General features: G+C 40.3%; 1 protein-coding gene across 5 annotated transcripts in view; it reads left to right on the plus strand.

Annotated features, from left to right (window-relative positions):
- Positions 1–22,076, plus strand: part of PIP5K1B (phosphatidylinositol-4-phosphate 5-kinase type 1 beta) — a gene marked incomplete at its 3' end in the record, with an annotated part of 90,121 nt that overhangs the window by 3,392 nt on the left and 64,653 nt on the right. For 4 of the 5 annotated variants that reach the window (XM_081881007.1, XM_081881009.1, XM_081881005.1 and 1 more), the window contains exons 2-3: positions 12,422–12,503; positions 13,896–13,979. In XM_081881007.1, coding sequence (XP_081737133.1) covers positions 13,896–13,979 — 84 coding nt within the window. In that variant the 5' untranslated portion in view covers positions 12,422–12,503. The remainder of the gene's footprint in view (positions 1–12,421; positions 12,504–13,895; positions 13,980–22,076) is intronic. The other variant, XM_081881008.1, reaches the window with a different exon arrangement.

The raw sequence follows: 22,076 nt of genomic DNA on the forward strand, positions 1-22,076 counted from the left end.
CCGCTAGACGAAAGGGTTTTCCGTTTTTCGAGGTGCTTTGCAAGATGAATTTCCCTATGGGCTTGCTTCGCAAGACGAAAACGTCTTGCGAGTCTTGCGATTTTTTTCGCTCCCCCCTTTTTCTAAGCCGCTAATAGCCGCTAAGCCGCTAAGCCGCTAATAGGGTTGCTTCGCAAGACGAAAAAACCGCTAGACGAAGAGACTCGCGGAACGGATTCTTTTCGTCTTGCGAGGCACCACTGTATATCGTAGGGGCTGAACTTTGAGCTTCTACAAATTTCTGTACTTGTGTGGCAATTGGGTGTCATAAGTGGTTTGTTACAGCAAAAGATTTTCATAGAATCATAGAATCATGGAGTTGGAAGAGACCACAAGGGCCATCGAGTCCAACCCCCTGCCAAGCAGGAAACACCATCAGAGCACTCTAGGCAGGACAGTTAAAGCTGACATAAGAACTAGATAGTTGTAGCTTAAATCTGGGTGTCATTTTGCAGTGGATAGATAGATTTTAAATATAAAAAGTTCACATTTTAATTGTAAGACTTTCTAGGTAGCATTTGAGTTGTGTAGCGTTGTTCCTGTTAGGAAGTCTTGCTGTCTATAGTGTGAACTGTACCCATGGAATGAAACAAATCTTACTACAAACAATATCTAATTGTTTAATTGAAATAGTCAGTTGACTTCACACTAGGCAGTTCTCCCTTAAATTTGTAGTGTTGATATCTTCAGTGGTGCTTTATGGTAGAAGCAGCTATTGCAGAGTCCTGCTGGAGTATAAATCTACTACCAGTTTTAACAAGTTTGAATTGAGAGCTTTGCTAGTGACAGTTTTCATTAGATATTAAATACATGTGGGAATTGTATGCTGTGCTCTTTATGTTGCTGTTTTATAACTTGTTTCTGACAAAGCTATAACTAGTGTTTCTAGATCATGTTTGCAGATACCAGGACAATGAATAATGGAAGTATTTTTAGTGTTTGTAGTTTCATGAGAATACTGACGCAAAAGCAAGTCACCTTGTGATTTTTTTAAAATACTGGATTTTATTAAGAATAAGAAAGTTGTTTCGGTACACTTGAACAAAATGAATGCATCTGCTAAATATTGAATAGAGTTTCCTATTTTTTCAGATCCCCTTCCTTCTCTACCTCCCAACACCATTTCTAAAACTAAAATTTTATTTCTTCCTTTCCTCTTTAAATGGCAGGCATGTCCCATGCCATTTTTGGCCATTTTCTTAGCTTTACAAAAATTAGGCATTCAGGCCCATCAGCACCAATCCTAGCAGGCAAAACTTGCCCAACTGGTTTGACCCACTCTAGCAATCTTTCTTTATAACCAGGTTTACAGGATTGTAGGGGGAGGATCTTTGAGAGATAATGCACAGCACCCTCCCCATCGCCTTGCAGTATGTTGAACCTTGGCAGAAAAAAACCTTATCTGAAAAAGCCTTGTTGCCTTGCTGATTATGCGGTGTCCTCTTGCTGTAGCCAGGGAATTAAGAACTTGAAAATGTTCTAAGTGTGTATCAGTTGTTTATCATTAAGCTAAACATAGCTTATCAGTTCATATAAATTGTTTTCAGCAATGAGGGCAGGTGCGGTGTAAAACCTTGCTGTTCTCACCTTTTGTAAGAGAGAAACTAGATGGTCCCTCTGAGCATTGCTGTTCGAAAATAATCAGCACAGCTAATCTTTTGCTCAAGCAAGCCCTGAAAAGATTATTCTTTTACAAAAAAAAATTGTTTTCAGAAACTGCTTGATCTTGCATCAAAAGTATGTGTTGAATGAGATTTGTTCTCAAGTAAGTGTATGCAGAATTGCAGCTTAAATAGAGTTACTTAGTGTTACATAGGGACGCGGGTGGCGCTGTGGTCTAAACCACAGAGCCTAGGGCTTGCCGATCAGAAGGTCGGCGGTTTGAATCCCCGCGACAGGTACCCCGTTGTTCAGTCCCAGCTCCTGCCAACCAAGCAGTTCGAAAGCACATCAAAGTGCAAGTAGAAAAATAGGTACTGCTCTGGCAGGAAGGTAAATGGCGTTTCCGTGCGCTGCTCTGGTTCGCCAGAAGCGGCTTAGTCATGCTGGCCACATGACCCAGAAGCTGTCTGCAGACAAACGCCAGCTCCCTCAGCCTATAGAGCGAGATGAGCGCGCAACCCCAGAGTAATCTGGGACTGGACCTAATGGTCAGGAGTACCTTTACCTTTAATGTTACATTGGTCAACTTGTGGAAGATTAATAATGACAGAGAATGTCTTATGTGACAACTGCCTAAATGCTTTATATCATGTAGAAATTAAAATTCTTCCCCAGTTTCAATCATATTTGTTAGAAATAGTGAAACAAGCAAAAGATGATTACCATTTATCAGCAAATTAGGTATACTGTACAGTGAAATGTATGTACATGGGTTATTAGTTAATTTATCTAAGTATCTTGCATGTTTTTAAATGAGCACAAATAAATGCAAAATAGCATGAGGCACAAGTTACCTATAAATAGACTTCAAAGGTATCATTATTTCAACAGTTTTCCTCAAAGATTACTTTAGCACTAGCTGTAAACTATCTTAGCACGTGCTTCTGAAAGTAGGTTGTCAGTGAACAGATATTAGAAAATGATTGTCCCTTATTAGACTAAACTTTTTATTGAATTATTTGTTATATGTTCCATTTTACAATTATGAAGATGGTGGCTTAGTTTGCATGTAACTCTAAACCATGGTTTATTTGAATGATGGTTTATATGATTGATTGTATGAAACCCTGCCCAACAGCTCAACTATGGTTTGTTTACTGCCAACAAACCACAGTCTGAAGACATGTTTGTGGTTTACGAACCTTGATCCTTGACCTGGTTTTAACAGTGACTTGGCACCCTTCCTTAACCATGTTGTCTTCAGCCAGCTGTTGAGCATATGAACACCCTTTAGTAGTTTTTAAAAACCACCCAACTGAATGTTCTCCATGACTTTGGGAAGACAAACTGCTCTTCATCCTATGGTGAAAGCTTTAACGAAATCTCCAGGTGCTTACTTGGTTCTCTACTGCATTTGTAGAGCGTGAGCCAGAATGGTTCAGAATCAGAATGGTTCCTGTGGGCATATTCAGATGCAGATAGGAACCATTCTGATTGCAGCCGCTGCTTGCACTCACCACTCAGCATATTCATGAGGAAGTGGTAACATTAATGCATTTCACCATCATGTGAAAAACAAACAGAAGAAAAGATATCTGAGCTGCTTCATGCTGTGCTAAGTTGTACCTGATTAAATAAGGGTGAATTTTTCCATTACCAGTCTAGGCAAATTCAGAAGGATCTTACCTGGATTAATAGCATACTTCCATTTTCAGGAGCAGAAGGCTAAATATCCAAAGCTGATGTTAGCAGATGTTGGAGGTACCACTACTGCTGGAGGATTTGCTTACTGTGTCTAATCTAAGTTACCTATCCTGCAGGATGCAAGCATGCATCCACACTACATGTTTGCATTTGTGATTTTGTAATTACCCTCACATTGAAAGAAGAGTGGGGGAGAAGGGCAGGTTTTGGTTCACTTTTTTAAGATAAGCCAGTATCCCATTTGCCCCTCAGTTTCTCCCACAGTGTGCAGATAAATAGCTGAATGGACTTGATTCCTCCATAAAAAGGGGACATACAGTGAAAATATTGCTTAGTTTCTGGGTATGAACTTCATTAATTTTGGTCCTGCTTTTACAGCCTTGACTAAGTATATTTAATTGGAAATATGTAATGCATTCAGTGACACTCATTTTCTAGTAAGATTGCTTAAGATAGAAGGTTTGCTCTCATGCAAGATATTATAGACCACCTTAACATGTTCAAACAATAAGCATGAATAAACAGTGTATCTGAAGAAGTGTGCATGCACACGAAAGCTCATACCAAGAACTGACTTAGTTGGTCTTTAAGGTGCTACTGGAAGGAATTTGTTTTGTCATGAATAAACAGGTTTGTTCTAGTACTATTGGAGTTTCAGAGATAACTGAAGAGAGAACCCATTGTAATTCTCAGTTTTACACTTTACTACTATATTTTTGTCAAGAGTCTCAAATAACATTTCCAATGAATTTTGTTGAATTCCCAGAACAGAATAGAGTTGCTTGTTCCCAAGTTTAGCTGCTTAAAAGCTACAATCAGATTTTCAGGTTGCACTGTGCCAGTCGCCTACACTAACTAAAACCCCTGTTACAGGTCAAGAAAATAACTAAGCCCTTAAAATGAAGCCATGGAGTGGCAAAGATGTGGTCTCTTCTGTTTCCATGTGCTTGACAAACAGGCTAGCCTCCTGCTCTTGAAGAGTAGAATTAGGCTAGCTGTGTGGGCAGGTCTTTCTGTGACTGCAAGGAACATGCAGGGATGGAAGGTATGCTCAGCTCTTTCTGTGCTCCATTGGGTCACTTTGCGACATCATATGAAGCAAATTTGCATGATAGCTAAAACAGCAGAGTTTTATTCTTCTGCCACAGTTTAAAAGTACTGTGTGTTCTTTGTAGTATTCTGAAACATTACATAGATTTACTTCTGCATCTTGTGCTTTTTAGTATCTTCATAATTAACAAAATACAATGGGTGATAGTGATGTCCTGCTTGTGCAGAGAAAATCCACCTGTGCAACTGCCCCTTCAATGCCCCCGTCCTACTGAGCAGATTTTGGGGGTGTGGGGGACTGGGGGGAAAGGAGAGAAAGTAAAAGCTCTATTGCTCAGGTGGAGGCTGCCTTGTGTGAGCAGACACTCAGTCAGGCTATACTGAATCTCGCGCATAAAGACAAACCTCCTCGTGCTGTTAGATTCTAACGAAAATCTTAAGCCATGGGAACATTTTTGCTTTTATATGTGTTGTTGTTGTTGTTGTTGTTGTTGTCCCTCTCACTTTTTCTTCTTTTCTCCTGTATCACTTTTTTTCTTTTAACTGAAATCACCTTAATAAAATGTAATTTTTAAAAAAGCCATGGCAACATCTGGATGGCAGTGCTGTTTCCCCTTTCATTGTCTTTGATTTGCTGGTACTTTCTTCTGGACGGGCCTCACACTGTGATTGTTTATAGACAAGAGATGTTCTGGTGATTAGTCTATTTCTTTTAAACCCATGGCTAGAGAGGGTCCTGTCTAATTAGTCTTCCTCCCACACCCTTCTACAATCACAAATCTTATTATGTCTGGCTCTTTGTAGCAAAAGAACATTCCAAAGTTGGCTGCATCTTTGAAAATACTCAAACAGCTGTACTGATCATACCCATTGTGAAGCAGACATAACAGAAATACAAACATATTTTATTCTATTAGTCAAAAGGAACTTGGCCAGAGACAGGTCAGAATTGTAGGTGACACAATAGAGGCATTGTGACCCCCCCCCCCATATTATCCCACTGTAGTCAATGAACATGCACACTGTGAGAAACCATAGCTATACAGAATAACTGCAAGGAACATTCCACTTATGGAACAGGATTTCATACTTCCACTGTTCTCTCTCCCCGCCCCCCGCAAGCAAAAAGAGCTGAGGGGGTGTCTCTGAAATGCTGTTCCAGTGGCAGGAGTGGGTTGGGGGTTGCAGCTGGAGGTAAGCAGTTGTTTGGATCCTGCCAATTCTTCTATCTCCAGCTCTTGAATGATGAGCTAAAACTGAAAGGTTATACAAAGATTAACTATTGCTTCTTTTTTGAGGCTGGTAAGGGTGGGACTTATGTTTCTTGAAATCCCCTTAAGTGCTCAGAACGTCCTGTTCGTAACAAAGGATCAGGTCTTATTCAATTTAATGTTTTCTTCTTAATTTAGATTTATGGTGAATGCACAGCAGTTCTTAGCTTATGACTGTACCTTTGTATTTATTTATTTTTTAATTTCATGAACACAAATTCATGTATGTGAAGAAAAAAAGCAATATTTGTATTCAATGTTTACATTTTGCATAATCTTGTAGAGCTGTATATGTACAGAATTGGTTCAGTATGTATTATTCCTTTCAGTATGTTTTATTTCCATTGGGAGAGGCAACATCCTTTTCAGAGGCTTCTGTATTCAGACAAGTTCTTACTTGGATATAAGAAACACCATTCATTTATCCAAAATAAATTGGCCACAGTGTTCTCTGGAAACTGATTGCTTGTCGATCCTTTCTGAGAGGTATCAGTCCTCTGCAGATACATATATATTTGTTTCTGAAAATAAATTTATTTTACCTTGTGTAATCAAAATCTAATAAGTTTATTTTAATCTGTTTATGGTAATTGTGGTTGCTAGAAGCAAATTTCCAGGGCTGCACAGGCACACAATTTTTATGCAGCAAGGTTGAAGGCACAAAATATTCTTTCCCAGACACTCCCATGTTTATATTACATTTTCCCTAGCCCAGTACAGATCAAGCTTACCAAGGAGAAAGATTTTCTACCATGGGTTTGCTTAGTTACCTTTTTAAACAATAGTTTGGTGTGACGTTTCTGTCATGCATATGTGCTAAAGAGTGAGGAATATATGGAGTAGTGAAGCTTCCCCCACATTAATCAATTGTTACATTTGTCTGTTCACACATAGATTACTGGGAATGTGATCTCTAATAATTGGGGATCATGTAGTGAGCATAAATATATTGCAAATCCAACTCAGAGTGATGGCATTGTTTCCACTGTCGCTCTGAATTGGCTTTGTCGCTGTCATATTTTGTTCTATGTTGATGACACAAAGCTGGTTCAGAGGAAAGACAAGAAAATTGCCCTTGCTTGGAATGGGAACATAGCCAGCATTGGGTTATATAGTCTTAACAACGTAGGCACTTGCCAGCATTATGTCAGGCAGACCATTCTTGATTCTGCACTACTCTCTGATGACCACTTCAGATACAAATTAAACAAACAAACAAAGTCAGAGGTGGCTTGCACCTTCCATTGCTACTTCTGGTTATGGATCACTGAAAATAATGCTATTTTTCCTTCAGAGCTATTTTTTAAAATATGCAGATACCTAGCTGAATTAACTGACTAATGAAAACCATATGATTGATATTTCTTTTACTAGGTGACAGCCCTAAAACCCAGCAAAGCCATCATTTTCAAGTTACTTTCTTTTATGTACTTATTTAGCAACTGAAATGCATGAAGAAGGATATAAAACTTAACAAGGTGCTGAAAATGTTGTGGATCTTTTGTATATAAATTTCTTCTAGTTAGCAAATGGAATGACGTATATGTACTTACAGTATTTGTAGTGATGTTTGCAGCTGTCCTTGTAAAAAAAAAAACAAAGCACAAATATCTTTTGTCCTTCCCTGTTTCATTAACTTAGATTCTGACCATATAAATCATAGTATATGATACTCTTGTGATGGGACAGACCTTTCCTTCTCCTCGTGGTTGCAATGCCTGTACCCAACCCAGCCTTTTAAACAAACAGCTTGATCTGCAGAAATAAGCAGGTGTGAGTTTTCATAACATGGAGCTAATATAATCATCTGCTAATTTTTGCAGGTCAGGCTACTGTCAGCTTGCTCTTTGCCTCATTTCATTTTAAGGAGGGGGATGTTTTAACCCCTACAAAACATGGTAAGTGGTGCATTTGCAGAAAAAGCTCAGAGCTCAGTTAAGTGACCTTTACTCCCAGTGTGTGCATAGGATTGCAGCCTCCATTACTGTGTTGTTTCCAGAAGCCTGGATGCTGTGGGTTCTGGATATGACAGGACTGGTGTTACAGAGGAGAGGATAATTAATTTCCCATTTGATGTGGATTGGCTGCTCCTTTGGGACAGGGCATTTTGTTTTGTCTTACCTTTGTTTTGTAGCAAATGATCACTTTTGTCATGTGCTTCGAAGTTCTGTTTGCCTTTTAGTCAGGCTGCTTCTTCATCTTTCCAGAGGTGCAAAAGGGCCGCTGGAGTTCTCAGGCGGCTCTGAGGCTGCCAGCTGGCCATTCCTGCCCTCAGCCATTCTTGTGAATTTCAACATGTATCTGACCTTTCAGAACTCAGTTTGTGTTAGTGATTCTGAACTTGAAGCCTGAGGTTACTCAGTTTTATCTTGCTATCCTTTACACTTGTCTGTGTAGCTTTGAGAATTATCTAGAGAGATTCAGTATGTGAGCTGTAAAAGATATTTGATATTTTTAGCACATTTGCCCATCATAGAAATTGAGGCTAGCAGACCATTTCCTGGGGGGGAAATGATTTAGCTGTACTATGATTTTGAGTTTGTTAATAATAAGCTATAGTTTCCATGACTTTAGTATCATTAAAATTCACTTTAAATAATTCACATTTCTGCTATGCAGTTATTGCTATTACATAGACCAGATAATGCTATAAGGAAATACTTAAGGGTTTTCTTATTGAACACTGCTATTAAAGCTGTAGCAAGCTCTTCTGGGTACACAGTTGTGCTTGAGAAAATGTGATTTGCAGATTTTATGCTGCAGAGGCATTTTACTGGTTGTAATCAGTATTACGTTTGTCATAATTATAACTGGCATTCCTTTGCAGTTGATAGTGTTCTCTGTTTTTCAGGTCCTCATGAGCTGGAGTATGCAAAACCGTGTTTGTTCGTTTTGAGATTTGAGGAAATATGAGTTTCACCCCTCATGTGGTGTAGATTTATAAAGGCTGAGTGGGCCCTTGCTACTTGCATGTGTGAAACCAGGAACTGTGCTCTTTCTGGTTTATTAGTAGCCTATTATACCAGAGGGGATCTGACTGCAGATGGGTGCAGCATCTGAGCAATCAAAACTATTCCTGTAACTCCTGGAATGAATAGAATGCATCCAAAACTTCATGCTGGGACAGTCTTTTCTAGTAGCGCCCTGTTTCTTTGGAGAGAGCCTAACAGGAAAGAGTTTCAATTTAGACCTCTATTAGATGTCTGCCATGTTTACTGAACATGAGGCTCTTATTCTGGGCCTCCATGTTTGGGGGGGAAACACATTTCCCCCGGCATTTCTTTAATCTCAGCTAGATAGGTGGTTAGGAGGCAGAGATCAAAAACTGTGACACTCCAGGAGTTTCCCTTTTGTTAGACTCAAAGGAGGGCTGCACCAAAGTGGCAAGAATTGGTGGCTGTGCATTTTAGTTGCAGAATCTCTTCTGTAACTGTGCAGGAATGTGACACACTCACTGGGCAGCAGAAATATTTAAAGAAACTGAGTTAGTAAAAAATGCCTACCAAGCAAATGTTGAACTTGAGGAGGACTGGCAGTCTTCCAGCCCTGTCAGAGAACATACTGATACTTTCCCAAGAATAACAGCATAGTGGGATGCCTAAACTAATTTGCATAAGAACACTTCTGCATCCTGCTAAAACTTTGTCCAGGTCTACTGAAGAGATGGAAAGTTTCAGACATGCAAGTAGGGGTGGCTGAATCTATCCATTTCTCTTTCTATTTCTCACTTTACTGTTACTTTTCATTTTAAGTTCAGTTGTCCACATTTCCATATTAGTTTGTGAATTTCTTTTCTCATGAAAATTCATCAGCATTTCAGTTCAAATTTCTCCTAGCATACACAATTTCCGTTAATATAATGCATCATGGTATGTTATTTTGACTTGTATATGCATTTGTATGCATGCATTTTCGTACACATTACTTGGCTAGAGAACTGCATTGCAAATTTCGAAAAGTGTGAATTTTGAAAGATGGCTGTGTTTTTTCAGTATTGTTTTGGAAAGTGTGAATAAGAGAACTTCATATTTAAATGCAAACTGAGCCAAATTTCTATCCCATCTCAACATTCAAGACAGTTCAATTAACAGAACCGTGTTCTTATATGGTTGAGCTTCTTGCATGGTCAATTGTTCTTCAAGTCAGGAGTTCACCATATGTCTACCTAACCTTGGCAATTTTACAGGGCAATGTTCATATGGATAAAAATGTTGTTGAATAAAATTTCCAGATATATTGAGCACAACCTAGCCTCTCTTTCACATTGAGCATGAATGTTTTGCTATTATTGGAGGAAAATTTTGAAGCTGCTGGTTGTATCTCAGGATAGTGGTGGATTAGTGTGGTTTTTTTGTGAGTGTTTTGGTGGGTTTTATAAACAAGACACGGGTGGCACTGTGGGTTAAACCACAGAGCCTAGGACTTGCCGATCAGAAGATCGGCGGTTCGAATCCCTGCGATGGGGTGAGCTCCCGTTGTTCGGTCCCTGCTCCTGCCAACCTAGCAGTCCGAAAGCATGTCAAAGTACAAGTAGATAAATAGGTACCGCTCCGGTGGGAAGGTAAACGGTGTTTCTGTGCACTGCTCTGGTTCGCCAGAAGCGGCTTAGTCATGCTGGCCACGTGACCTGGAAGCTGTATACCGGCTCCCTCTGCCAATAAAGCGAGATGAGCGCCCCAACCCCAGAGTCGGTCACGACTGGACCTAATGGACAGGGGTCCCTTTACCCTTTATCTATAAATAAGAATAATGTTATATAAATAAGCATGCCAGATTTTCTCATGTCATTTGTATATCACAAAAATAGCATAATGTGAAAAAAATATCTACAACATACGTTTCATTATTAGTGATCAATGTATAAGTTCTTGGTTCATGAATTGGTTCAAACAATTAGGAAGAAGAAGAAGAAGAGGAGAGGTGAGGAAGAGGGGAAGGGGGAATGGTGAGTGGGGTTGGGTGGTTATGCTTCTATTCTACTTGGGGGGAGGGTGTTGTGTCGGCGTCACTTGTATGGGTTCTCTAACTATTCACTTGTTGTATTTCCTTGGCGGTGAGAGAGGTTGGGGTGGCCTAGGGTGTGGTTGGTTGTCTTTGGTTGGTTGTAGTGAGATTTATTTTTGTGAGTGTGCATTTTTGAATCAGGCTAGCCAGATTGATTCATATGCTGTCGGCGGATTCTTGTTGTTGTTGTCTTGTTGGACTGTGTATGTGATAAAGTGGAACCATACCAGGGTGAAGGCGTCTTCTTCTATTTGTCAGTTTCAGTTTATAGTTTTTCTAATAAGGCTGTTTCCCATACTATTTGATACCTTTGGTCCATGCTTCCTCCTGACAAGTCTCTCCAGTGTCTGGCTATGATGTTTCTGGCTGCTGGGAGTAGGTGGGTTATGAGCTCTTTGTGGTGTGAGTGGGCATTATTATCTTGGAAGATGTTTAGTAGGGCCAGTTCTGGGGTGACTTCTAATACTTGCTTAATTATTTTGCATATTTCTTGTATGATTGTTGTCCAAAAGGGTTGGATTTTAGGACATTCCCACCACATGTGGAGGTATGTGCCTGTGGAGGTGCATCCTCTCCAGCATTTTGGTGAGGTTCCTAGACATATTAGCATTATTTTCTGTGCTGTTAGGTACCACCTGTGAGTTTCAGAGTAAGTTCTTTTCTCTGATATGGATTTAAAGGGAGGTTTGGACCCCATTCTGGTCTACTAGGTGGGGTTAATCTCATAGCCTACATCGTCCTCCCATTGTTTTTTTATTACATTGAGGGGGTTTGTGGGATTTTGGAGCAGTATTTTGTATATTGTGGATACCATCCGGAGGAGGTTTTCAAAGGTTGTCAAGGGCCTAGTTGCTGCTGATTTTACTACTGGGTCGTTTAAGAGGGCATGTATTGGTGGTGTGTTACCCAGGGCATTTGGGTGTCCCCTAGTTTGTCTTGTATTTCTTGTGTTGATATGGGTTTCTTATTTTTGTAGAAGTCTGCTAGGCATTATAAGCCTTTGGCTTGCCAGGTTTTTATCTGGAGATTTTGAGCTACGTGTTGGAATAAAGGGTGGTGTGCCAGGGGGATTAGTGGGAATGGGGTTGGGGACAGTTTGCCTACTTCTTCTTTCCATGCTTTGAGCATGGTCTTTGTGAACATTGTGTTATACTTTTACACATCTTCTTCACCCCTCCCACCAAAACACCTCAGTGTAACAGTTGCCCAATAGACTGGAAAGCTTACTACAATTTTGTAACATTTTGGTTGGTCCTAATAAAGGTACTTCCAATTATGGAGTCTTTCTTTCAGACCAAAAGAACTACCTTCATTTTATTTGCTACTTGTTCAGCAGCCTCCTACTTAAACATAATAAATTCAGTTATGTGCATGAATTTGAATAATTCATGGGAAGCAGAAGTAAAAGGATTGCCCCCTAGGGAAGAGTTCTAACCCTGTTTATAATCAGGTCCATTCAGATTCGTTGCCCCTTTCCCAGTCATCTCCATTCTCCTTTCTTCAAGACAGGCACAGTATTTTATTTTGTGCATTTACCACCTTCTGAGAATGTTTTATAATTAGGAGGTCATTGAGACTTTGACATTGTATTTAGGACAAAGGCTGTATTTGAGCATAGAAATGAGGAACTTGTGATTGGCTCACTGCAACTAGGTGTGCACATGTAAGGTATAATATAATTTATATGGTTAATTGGGCAGCATATAAACTCTGTAAATGAATAAATAAGTAACTATGTTTTGCTTTAACAGGGTCTTGGAAAAACTGACAGCATCCATGAATGGGCTGGTTGTCTCTCTAAAGTCCAGATTATTTGCAACATAGCTAGGAAAGGTAGGTTCCTTGTAATAACAGTATTAATCTAACAGAGTTTATAAGACTGTTTCTTCTGGTGTAGGTGGTATATTCAGGCATAGGCTGGAGAAAGCAAAAGAGAGACTTGTGGTGCTGCGGTCCAAGGACAGTTTTGAAGTACCCTGCTGCTTTATGTTTGTAGTAATTCAGCTCATCATAGGTCTTTCGGGTGTCAAAAATGTTGAATCAAAACTCTAAAATCAGAAGCATATATTTCCTGGTAACTTCTATAGTAAGAAGATTGTTAAGAGGAACCCTTCTGCATCAGGCAAAAGACCCATCTAGTCCAGAAACCTGTTCTCACAGTGGCAACCAAATGTCGACGGGAAGCCCAGAAGCAGGACCTGAGTGTAAGAGCACTCCGCCTCCCAACACACACACTTGTGAGTCTCAGCAGCTGGTATTCAGAGGAGGCTGCCGTCTGTGGTGAAGTTCTTCTACCACCACCCTCTATTTACATTGAGGACTAAAACTAAAGCTATGACCATAAAAGACAAGCATTACTGGTCCAGTTTGACTGTCACATGAACCCAAGGTAGGCCTCTGTGAGGGGGTCTGTCCACCTTGCAGCATATTACATCAGGTGAATGAAACTTCAAGCTACAGCTGCAACTTGGAATTCCTTTTTGAACTTGGCTGTGCCAAGGAAAGGTGGGCAGTTTAATCTCAAACTGTCTGGCAGTCTTTATTAGGCCCAAGCATTGGAGGTTCCCCACCACTGCATTAAACCATTGTTTAAAACAAACAAACACTGTTATATGCTGTTCAAAAGTCCCTATGGCGTTCCTCTCCTGCTGCTGTTGCTGTGCTGCAGATGAAGCAAGCCATTGTCATGTCATCCAAACCTGGCCTCGTGGTTTGTTTCTCTCCAAAGAACCCATGAAGGATAACCACCGATTGTTCTTGGCTTACTGCTAGTGGTTTGCTTAGAGTAAAATAAACTACGAGTTCAAGTTTGGATGGCATGACAAGCCAGGCTGTGGCTTGCTTCATCTGCAACAGGGCAGCAAGTTGGAGAGGAGCTCCATAGGAACTGTTGAAAAGCAGGCACATTAATTCATAGTTCATTTTAAAATACGGTTTAATTAGATGTGTGAACCAGGACCCAGCTAATGAGTGGTCTGTCAGTCCAAGGCACCTTTTATTATTATCTTTTAGGTGCCGCAATGTCCTTTGTGTTCTTTTTCTGCTTTTAATGGCATTTGATCTGGCTTTTAGGCTGTATACTCCCTCTCTTTTTCTGACATTTGACTGACTTCTACTCCAGTGTTGATCTGATGCTGTTCTTATTTTATGTTTACTGCTTTATTATTTGACTATTATATACAACTTGTATTCAAATCCTTAGATAATTTTTTTAAAACTTTTCAGATGCAGTCTATATCTGAAAATGGAGATCCTCCTTCCGGAAAACAAAATGAAACAAAACAAAACGAGGAGAAAACGTACAAAAAGGTTTTTGTTGCATGCAACTTTTTCGGAAATATTGTACACTGGTACAGAACACTAATGTTGACACTTCTAATCCCGCCCCCCCCCCAATGAACTACACCAAAGCAGAAGATTTATTTCAAGAGTGGGGCAGTCTCAAAGATCTTTTAGGGCTAGTTCACATGTTGTCATCTTAATATGGAGTTAAATTTACAGAAGCTTCCCTGCCAGTTGTGGCTAGCAGCCACATTTATTAATTTAGGCAGACCCTTTCTATACCACTTAAAATATAAAAATATCTGTTAAGTGATGCAAACTAAAGCAACAAATGTTACAAAAATACACAGTAAAAATGTTAATTCAAATTACTATTAAACATATACTGATACCGGTTCCTTCCACTTCTGACACACCTCCCCACTCAAAACCTCTCTGACTCCAGACTCTCACCCAGGACTCCATCAAGCTATGGCAGCTGTCAGCAAGGGCCCAAACCAACTCACAGATCACCCCTCAAAATCTCACAACAAACAGGGTCCTGGAACCTGCTGACAATCACCCTAGTCTCTCCTTCTAGTCTTGCTTTTATGCTAGACACCAATGAAGTTGATATAGGTTTCCCACAGCTGTGTCCCATTCAGCGCTCAGCCAGCTGCACTGCACACATCTCATTCCTGGATGCAGCAGCCACACAAGCTGGGGAGAAGCCGCAACCTTACCTTGGCCTTCCTACCCTTCCCCATCAAGGAGGAAGCTTGTTGCCCACTCGCCTTCCTTTTTCTTGTTAGAGAAGATCACGGAAACCGCATCCCCGATCCTTTCCTTGTCCTCTCTGATGGCTGCTGTTGCTTGTTGTTACTTATCCAAAGTGCAGGTAGTAGCAGCCAATGAGAAGGCTTAGTAATCTTGGATTACTTGATTTATTTTTTTAAAAAAATGCACTGATAGACTGCAAATGCACCTTTGGGGAAGCAACTTACATAAAGTTGTTATTTTGCATCCAGCCTGAGAGCCCCTCAGTTTAGCACACTGTCCTGTAGAAATAAACAAATCTAATATTTACTCTCTGGAATGTTTAATGTGGCAGAGATGAAAACTTTTAAAGCTGGAAATTAAACTTGGCCCATTCTCTTAATGACTTTTAAATTTTGCAGTTTAACATAAACAGAAGACTCTGAACTTGCATTTAGAAATAGCCTAAATTTTAAGGAATTGGAAAATTTCTCAAATTGCTCTGAAAAGTCCAGGAGAGACAAAATGTGATTTCCAGAGCCCTCTATGGCTGCTAACAACCCAGTGATGGCCACAATCATGAAATCAGCCACAACAGACTCCACCATCAGGATGTTGTGACTCAGTAAGCAGCTTACATATGGAAGATGCAGCGACAAAATTTGGATGAAGGGTTTCCTGTGCTTTTCCTATCTGCATCTTGGTGGGTCCATGGGAATGGATACATCAAAAGATTCTCAATTAATTTTAGCTGAGTAACTCTGTATTCAGACTTGCTTCCATATTGATGGTGCAGTGATGCTTATGGGAGGTGACAGAGAGAACCAAGAGAAGCCCATAAAATCCATGGAACAAGCAGAATTTGCTGCCAGAATACAAAATTTTTTGGTTCTTCATTCTGCACTATCTCTTAATAATAATTGTACCATTTGCAGAGATTGTGTTCTATTTTGAGAGTATGTTGAACAAGGGGAAAAGTCACATGGAAAGTTTTATTTTCTGGTTTGGCATCTAGTCATAGCTGTCAACCTTCCCTTTTTTTTGCGGGAAATTCCCTTATTCCAGCGCTGTTTCCTGCTGCTTCCCACTGCTATCCCGGATTGTTAGATATCCCGTAGACTGTCCCCGGGACAGGTGAGGCTGCTAATCCCTTATTTTCGAGGCTGCTGATCCCTTATTTTCAAATCTGAAAGTTGGCAGCTATGCATCTAATTGTCCATAAGATAAAATGTAAACATGCAAATATGCCTGAGACTTAGTGGTATTTTCCATGTGCTGTTCTGGCAAGGGTAATTTTAATAACTGCAGTTCTCTTTTGGTAAGTCATGCAGTTCACTTATTTGGACAAGTAATAAAATCAGACACTCTGAAAGATTACCTGTATAAACAGAAATATCTGTTCTTAGAAATGAATCACAAGATGTTTTTGTGTAATTACATGCAATGGTTTACCTTCCAGAAACTTATTTATGTAACTGGCTAACATTGATTTGAGGGAGGTTTCTTATTAGGCTCAAGGTAGTGTCGTTAAACATTATCTTTAATGCTAATACTTATGCTACTTACATAGAAGTGTTCACATGGACCCTAGTAGGTTCTCAGTAGGGCTACATCTGAATGGGACTCGGGTGGTGCTGGGGTCCAAACCACCAAGCCTCTTGGGCTAGCCAGTTGTAAGATGGTGGTTTGAATTTTCACGGCGGGGTGAGCTCCCATTGCTCTGTCCCATTTCCTGCCAACCTAGCCGTTTGAAAGCACACCAGTGCAAGTAGATAAACAGGTACTGCTATGGCAAGAAGGTAAACCGTGTTTCTGTGCGTTCTGGCTTCCGTCAGAAGCAGTTTAGTCACGCGGGCCATGACCCGGAAAAGCTGTCTGTGGACAAACATCGGCTTCCTTGGCTGGAAATATCTTTGGAGAAGGTTAAGAAAAGCTTGACCTAGCACTCAACATCCAAAAAACCAAAGTGCTGCACCAACAAGCACAAAACAATCCCTCCGCAGCGCCACAAATCCAACTCGTTGGGAGATGTTGATCACTTCTCCTACTTGAGCAGTTCTCTTTCCAAAAGGGCTAACATTGATGCCAAAATCTAGCATCGTCTGAGCTCTGTGAGTGCAGCTTTGTCCCGATTGAAGTGCAGAGTGTTTGAGGACCAGGACATTTGCAGGGAAACCAAAATGCTTGTTTACAAAGCTATTGTACTGTATGGTTGTGAAATGTGGACCACTTATAAACACCATTTCCAGCTCCTCAAAAGATTTCATCAATGGTGTCTCCGAAAGTTTTTACACATCACTTGGGAAGGCAGGTAAACTAATGCCAGTGTACTGGATGAAGCAAAGATCACCAGTGTTGAAGCAATGATTCTTCAACATCAACTTTGTTGGACTAGTCATGTGCGGATGCTGATTATCGTCTTCCAAAGCAACTACTCTATTCCAAACTTTAAAATGGAAAGCGTACTGCTGGTGGTCAACAAAAGAGGTTCAAAGACTCTCAAGGCCAATCTAAAAAAATGTAGTATAAACCCAGACAACTGGGAAACACTGGCCTGCGAGCGCTCCAATTGGAGAACAGTCTTTACCAAAGGTGAACCCTCACCATGATCAACTCCCACCTGGAAACCTATGTCCCCACTTTGGAAAGACGTGTGTGGGTCCAGAATTGGCCTCCATAGTCACTTACGGACTCACTGTTAAAACCGTGTTTATGGGAAGACAATCTTACTCAGCTGTGAGTGATCGCCAAAGAAGAAAAACAGGACTTAACCGTCCAGTGGTCCTTTACCTTTGCCTTTTACCTTATATCTGAATGGCATCTAAAGTACTTTTTAAAGATGCTCCAGACACTAATCTCTAAACCTGTTTATAGGCAAATTACTTGCCCCCCTTCCATTCCATATAAAACCTCTTAAAAAGGAAAAGACTTCCTTAAAATCCAACATCACTTAGATTTGATAATCCAGCTTCAAAGTCTCTCCCTACAGTGACCCTTTCTCCACATCAGCTGGTTATTTGCTGAGGAACTGCTGCTTTCAAAGGAGATTCAGGGACATGTTCTTGAGGGTATGATCTCAAAACAACAGACAACAGTGGCCAGTCTCAATATTAGTGTACGAACCAGGGGCACAGGGAATTATTCTATTTTGTGAAAGTAATAATTTTGTTGTGACTCCTGTTAGTTGTTTTATAATCTGGTTAGAAACTAAGAAGAGCCCTTCTGTATCACAGCAAAAGGCACACCTGGTCTGGCATTCTGTTTGCACAGTGGGCAGCCACAAGCAATGACATGAGCGCAATGCCACTCTCCTTGCATGTGCTCACAAGCAATGAGTATTCAGAGGCATCTCTGATTCCATAGGCAATATGTAGCCGTCCTGACTAGTACCCATTGACAGCACTGATATACAGTGTTTTCTGCTTGGAAAAAGAGTGTTGGTACCCTCAGAAAAAAAGTACTGCTGGTATCTTTTTCAGGAAAGGGGACCCTAAACTCTTATTCTGAATTATTAACATGTGTAACCTGAATTCAGTCATGTACTGGCATTTCTAGTACTGTATTACTTCTGTGAAAAAGGAAAAATGTGCTGATGCATTTTGGAGTAGCAGAATCTGAATCCTTTCTAGAATTGGTACACATATGGAAGTTCTTCTTATCATTGTTCCAAAGGTTGCACGATAGTTACTGATTACAGATGACAACTATAAATATTAAGGCTGTATTCTGCCTGTTTCCACTTCTTTCTGTTACATATTTTAATAGCCAATGGTTTGCAGGTTGAGCATTCAAGCAGCTGCTGACTTTGTACAGATTATATCCCAGGTGTTTATGGATTATTATATTCCTAAAGGGAAATATTTATCAATGGAGGGGCAAAAAAGTTAAATATTTTTCTCAAGTTGGAAAAAGGCGCTACTTAAAGGTAAACTGAGTTGACTGTTGCTTTATAATAACATATAATAACATATTAATAGAGAACGAAGAGTTCCATGTAATCAGAAGTTCCATGACTCAGATTTGCCTTCTCCATATGACTGGAACCTTAGAGTTAGAAAGTGATTCATTCGGAGTTCAAGGACTGCAGCACCAAAACCTGCTTCCTTTTAGATTTATAGTTGTATTTTAATATAACAGTACTGGAAGATTGATTTGAGCTGCAGTTTTTTACTTCCATTTTCTTCAGTTGGCTGGTGTAGGTGTGGGAGCCTTGTGCAACTTGAAGATACAACCATTACATTTTAAAAAGAGAAGCTGTCTTCATTCTGAAACAACAATGTGGAAAGTAATCTTAGGAGATGGTCAGAAAGAAATGGAGGTATACTTCAGGCAGCCTTGATTGTTTCATAGAAGTGCTAACAAAGTATGAAAGAGGACCTTATGCCTCATCCATTTGTGCTTCCTGTATAAAATCCGAAAGGATTTTATACAGGATGCTTGAGCTGTAGGTCATCTGAAATGTGTACATTTTACTGTGCTGGTGAGAAATTCATCCTTTGGACATTACACAAGAAGTATGATCAGAATCACTGGCATGCTGTCAGTTGGATTCTCTGTGTATTATAATTATTTATTAGATTTATATATTCTTTTTTAGATTTATATGTGGATTTTCTGTGTAATGCTGAGTTGTGGTTAAACTGGTCAAAATCTGAAAATATCTGTAAGATTACGTAATGCAGTCACCCCATTTTCCACCTACAGGAGAGGGAGGCCATTGGGAAGAAAACTTGGTATGGTATTGTTGATTCATAAATCTAAAAATGCATGAAATGTTAGTGGCATGTTAAATTGTTATAAAAAAATTACAGGTTACTAACGATTACTTGGTTTTATTTCTAAATATTTATCCTGAGGTGCTTCTTCACAAGATTTTTTCTCGAGAATAGCCATGCTTTGTTCACTCACTTTTTGTAGAGCATCTACATAATGTAGTCACCCTGTCATTGTCATCCTGTGTTTTTCCCTCCATGTGTTCCATCTTTTCTGGGATTGCCTTAGAACATAGCGAAACCTTTCTAATTGTGGAGTGGGCTTTAATAGTAGGAGAGGATATATTAATTGCAATTTCTCCCTCTAGGCACCCACATGTGTGGGTTAAACAGAGTTTCAAAATTCCATTCTTGGCAGCTAAATTAAAAGCATAGGAATTAGACTGTAAAACCTGGCTTTGACAGGTCTATCTGTGAAATAAGTTGGCTCCCCTTTCTTACCCCGCTTAATAAAGAATCAGCAACAACTTGTAAAATAAATTTAAAAATAAGATTTACTTACTTTATAATTATGCATTGGTTCACAGCAACAGTAACACTAAAAACTATGCAGGCAGAATACAATCGTACCTCGGCTCCTGAACAATTGAAAATCGGAAGTGAGTGTTCCAGTTTTTGAACTTTTTTTGGAAGTGTTTCCGGCGTGCCTGTGCAATCGGAAACCAATTGGAAGCTGCCCCTTGGTTCCGAACATTTCAGAAGTCTAAAGGACTTCTGGAATGGATTCCTTTCGACTTCTGAGGTACAACTATACTTATATTTACAGTATAACCAGCTTCAGGCATGTTCCTAAAGCTGGAGCGAATGGAGGCATGCCAGCCTCCAACGCTGGTCAAAGGAAAAGAGAGAGGAAGGGGCTAGTACAATATGCTCCTTCCTCTCCAGGATAGGAGGAGAAATGACATCACACTGAGCCCTCTCTACCAATTGTATTTCTATGATCTTAGTATTTGCCATTCAGCAATCTGGCTCTGTGGACTTAGCCCCTCCTCAAGCTAACTAGCAATAATATGCCTTTGTTAGGTTTCGCTGCTAATTTCCCACACTAATAAGACGGTAGTGGGTTGCGAATACTTTTCCTTCTAAGAGTTAAGGCAAATGGTACATAGATATGTAGGTAATCTTTTTTCATCTGTTGTGCATTTTTTCATACCCCATAGCATACATTTTTTCTACTATGGTGGTTGCTTGTTCCCATCAGGCGTTAACAATTGCAATGTGCTACTGGGGTCAATAAATAGTTCTGTATTTAAGAATAAAGAGAGTATTTTCTTACATGCCAACAATGCCTCTCAATAAAGAAGACAACAATGATTGCTCATGACCACAACAACTGGTCAAACTGATCCACTCTCATTAGAATACTATTAACCTAAATGTCAGGGAAGAGTTAGAAGTTTCCAGTTTCTCAGAGGGAGAAAGCATTCCCCAAGGGGGGAAGGAGAGCAGTGAAAGAAGAGAACAGGAGGAACAACAGGGAGGGACTGGCTGTTCCCAGGAAAGACAAGGGTTCAGTTCTAGCTCAGATTGGGAGGAGGGGAGATACAGGCCAGCTCTAGCCAGGAGGTTAGAAAAAAGAGGGGGAAAGCGAAGGGAAAGGCGCCTTCGCCATTTTGAGAGTGGCTGGTCATGGAGAAGCAGAGCTCAGAAGGTATCTGAAAGAAGTGACTCGGAGGAAGAATAGTTAAGAACCGTTTTGTTAATACGCAATAAAAAGTTTTATAAAAGAACAAGAAGCATTTGTGTGGTGATTTGAAGAGGACAACGACCAGGCCTGACAGAATACCTTCTGCTCTGCGCCTCTTCACTATGAGTAAAGAAGGAGAAGCCAAAATGGAGGGAGCTGTGGCGCCAGTTGGGCAAGGAGAAACCCCAGCGCTCCAGCTAACATTACAGGACTTAGGGCAACAGGACTTACAGTTGAAAAGTCAAGTCGACGTACTATCAGCAGCACTGGGAGAACATAGAACCATGCTGCAAGCGACGTGGGGAGATAGAGGGAGTAAAACTTTTACTATACGTCCACGTAGCTTCAAGGGAGAAAGCTCTGAATACATGGCTTTCAAGACAGAAATTTCTTACATAATTGAGATAAAGGATAAAGAATTTCAATCTGAGCAAGAGAAGGTTGCTTATGTGATTAATTTATTGGAAGGGAAGGCTAAGGACTGTGTTATACCCCTAATATCTCGAAGGGATGCCGCCCTAGGAAATCTACATATTTTTCTGCGTATCTAGACACGATTTTCTTAGACCCTGCGCATGAAATAACCACAGCTAGGCAGCTGTTGAGAATGAGACAAGGAAAAGACACTGTGGGAGTTTATTGGTCCAACTTTAGTTTGCTGGTGCAGAAATTAAAATGGGATCTAAATTCCCCAACAGTTGCAGCCCTTTTTAGGGAAGGACTGAACAATGAGATTTTAGACCAACTAGCCCAAATGCCAGAACCTAGTTCCTTGGACTCTCTGGTCCGAACGTGCCTGCAATTGAGCCTACGCGTGGAACGCAGGGCTAGTGAAAAGAAGGAACAATGGCGACCACGGTGGCGGAAAAACAATATTATTGAGAGTACAGAAAGCAGAGCGGGCAACGTGCCAGGACGAGAGCGGCCAGA

Source organism: Podarcis erhardii (assembly GCF_964252035.2).
Source record: "Podarcis erhardii genome assembly, chromosome: 11".
NCBI classification, from domain to species: domain Eukaryota; kingdom Metazoa; phylum Chordata; class Lepidosauria; order Squamata; family Lacertidae; genus Podarcis; species Podarcis erhardii.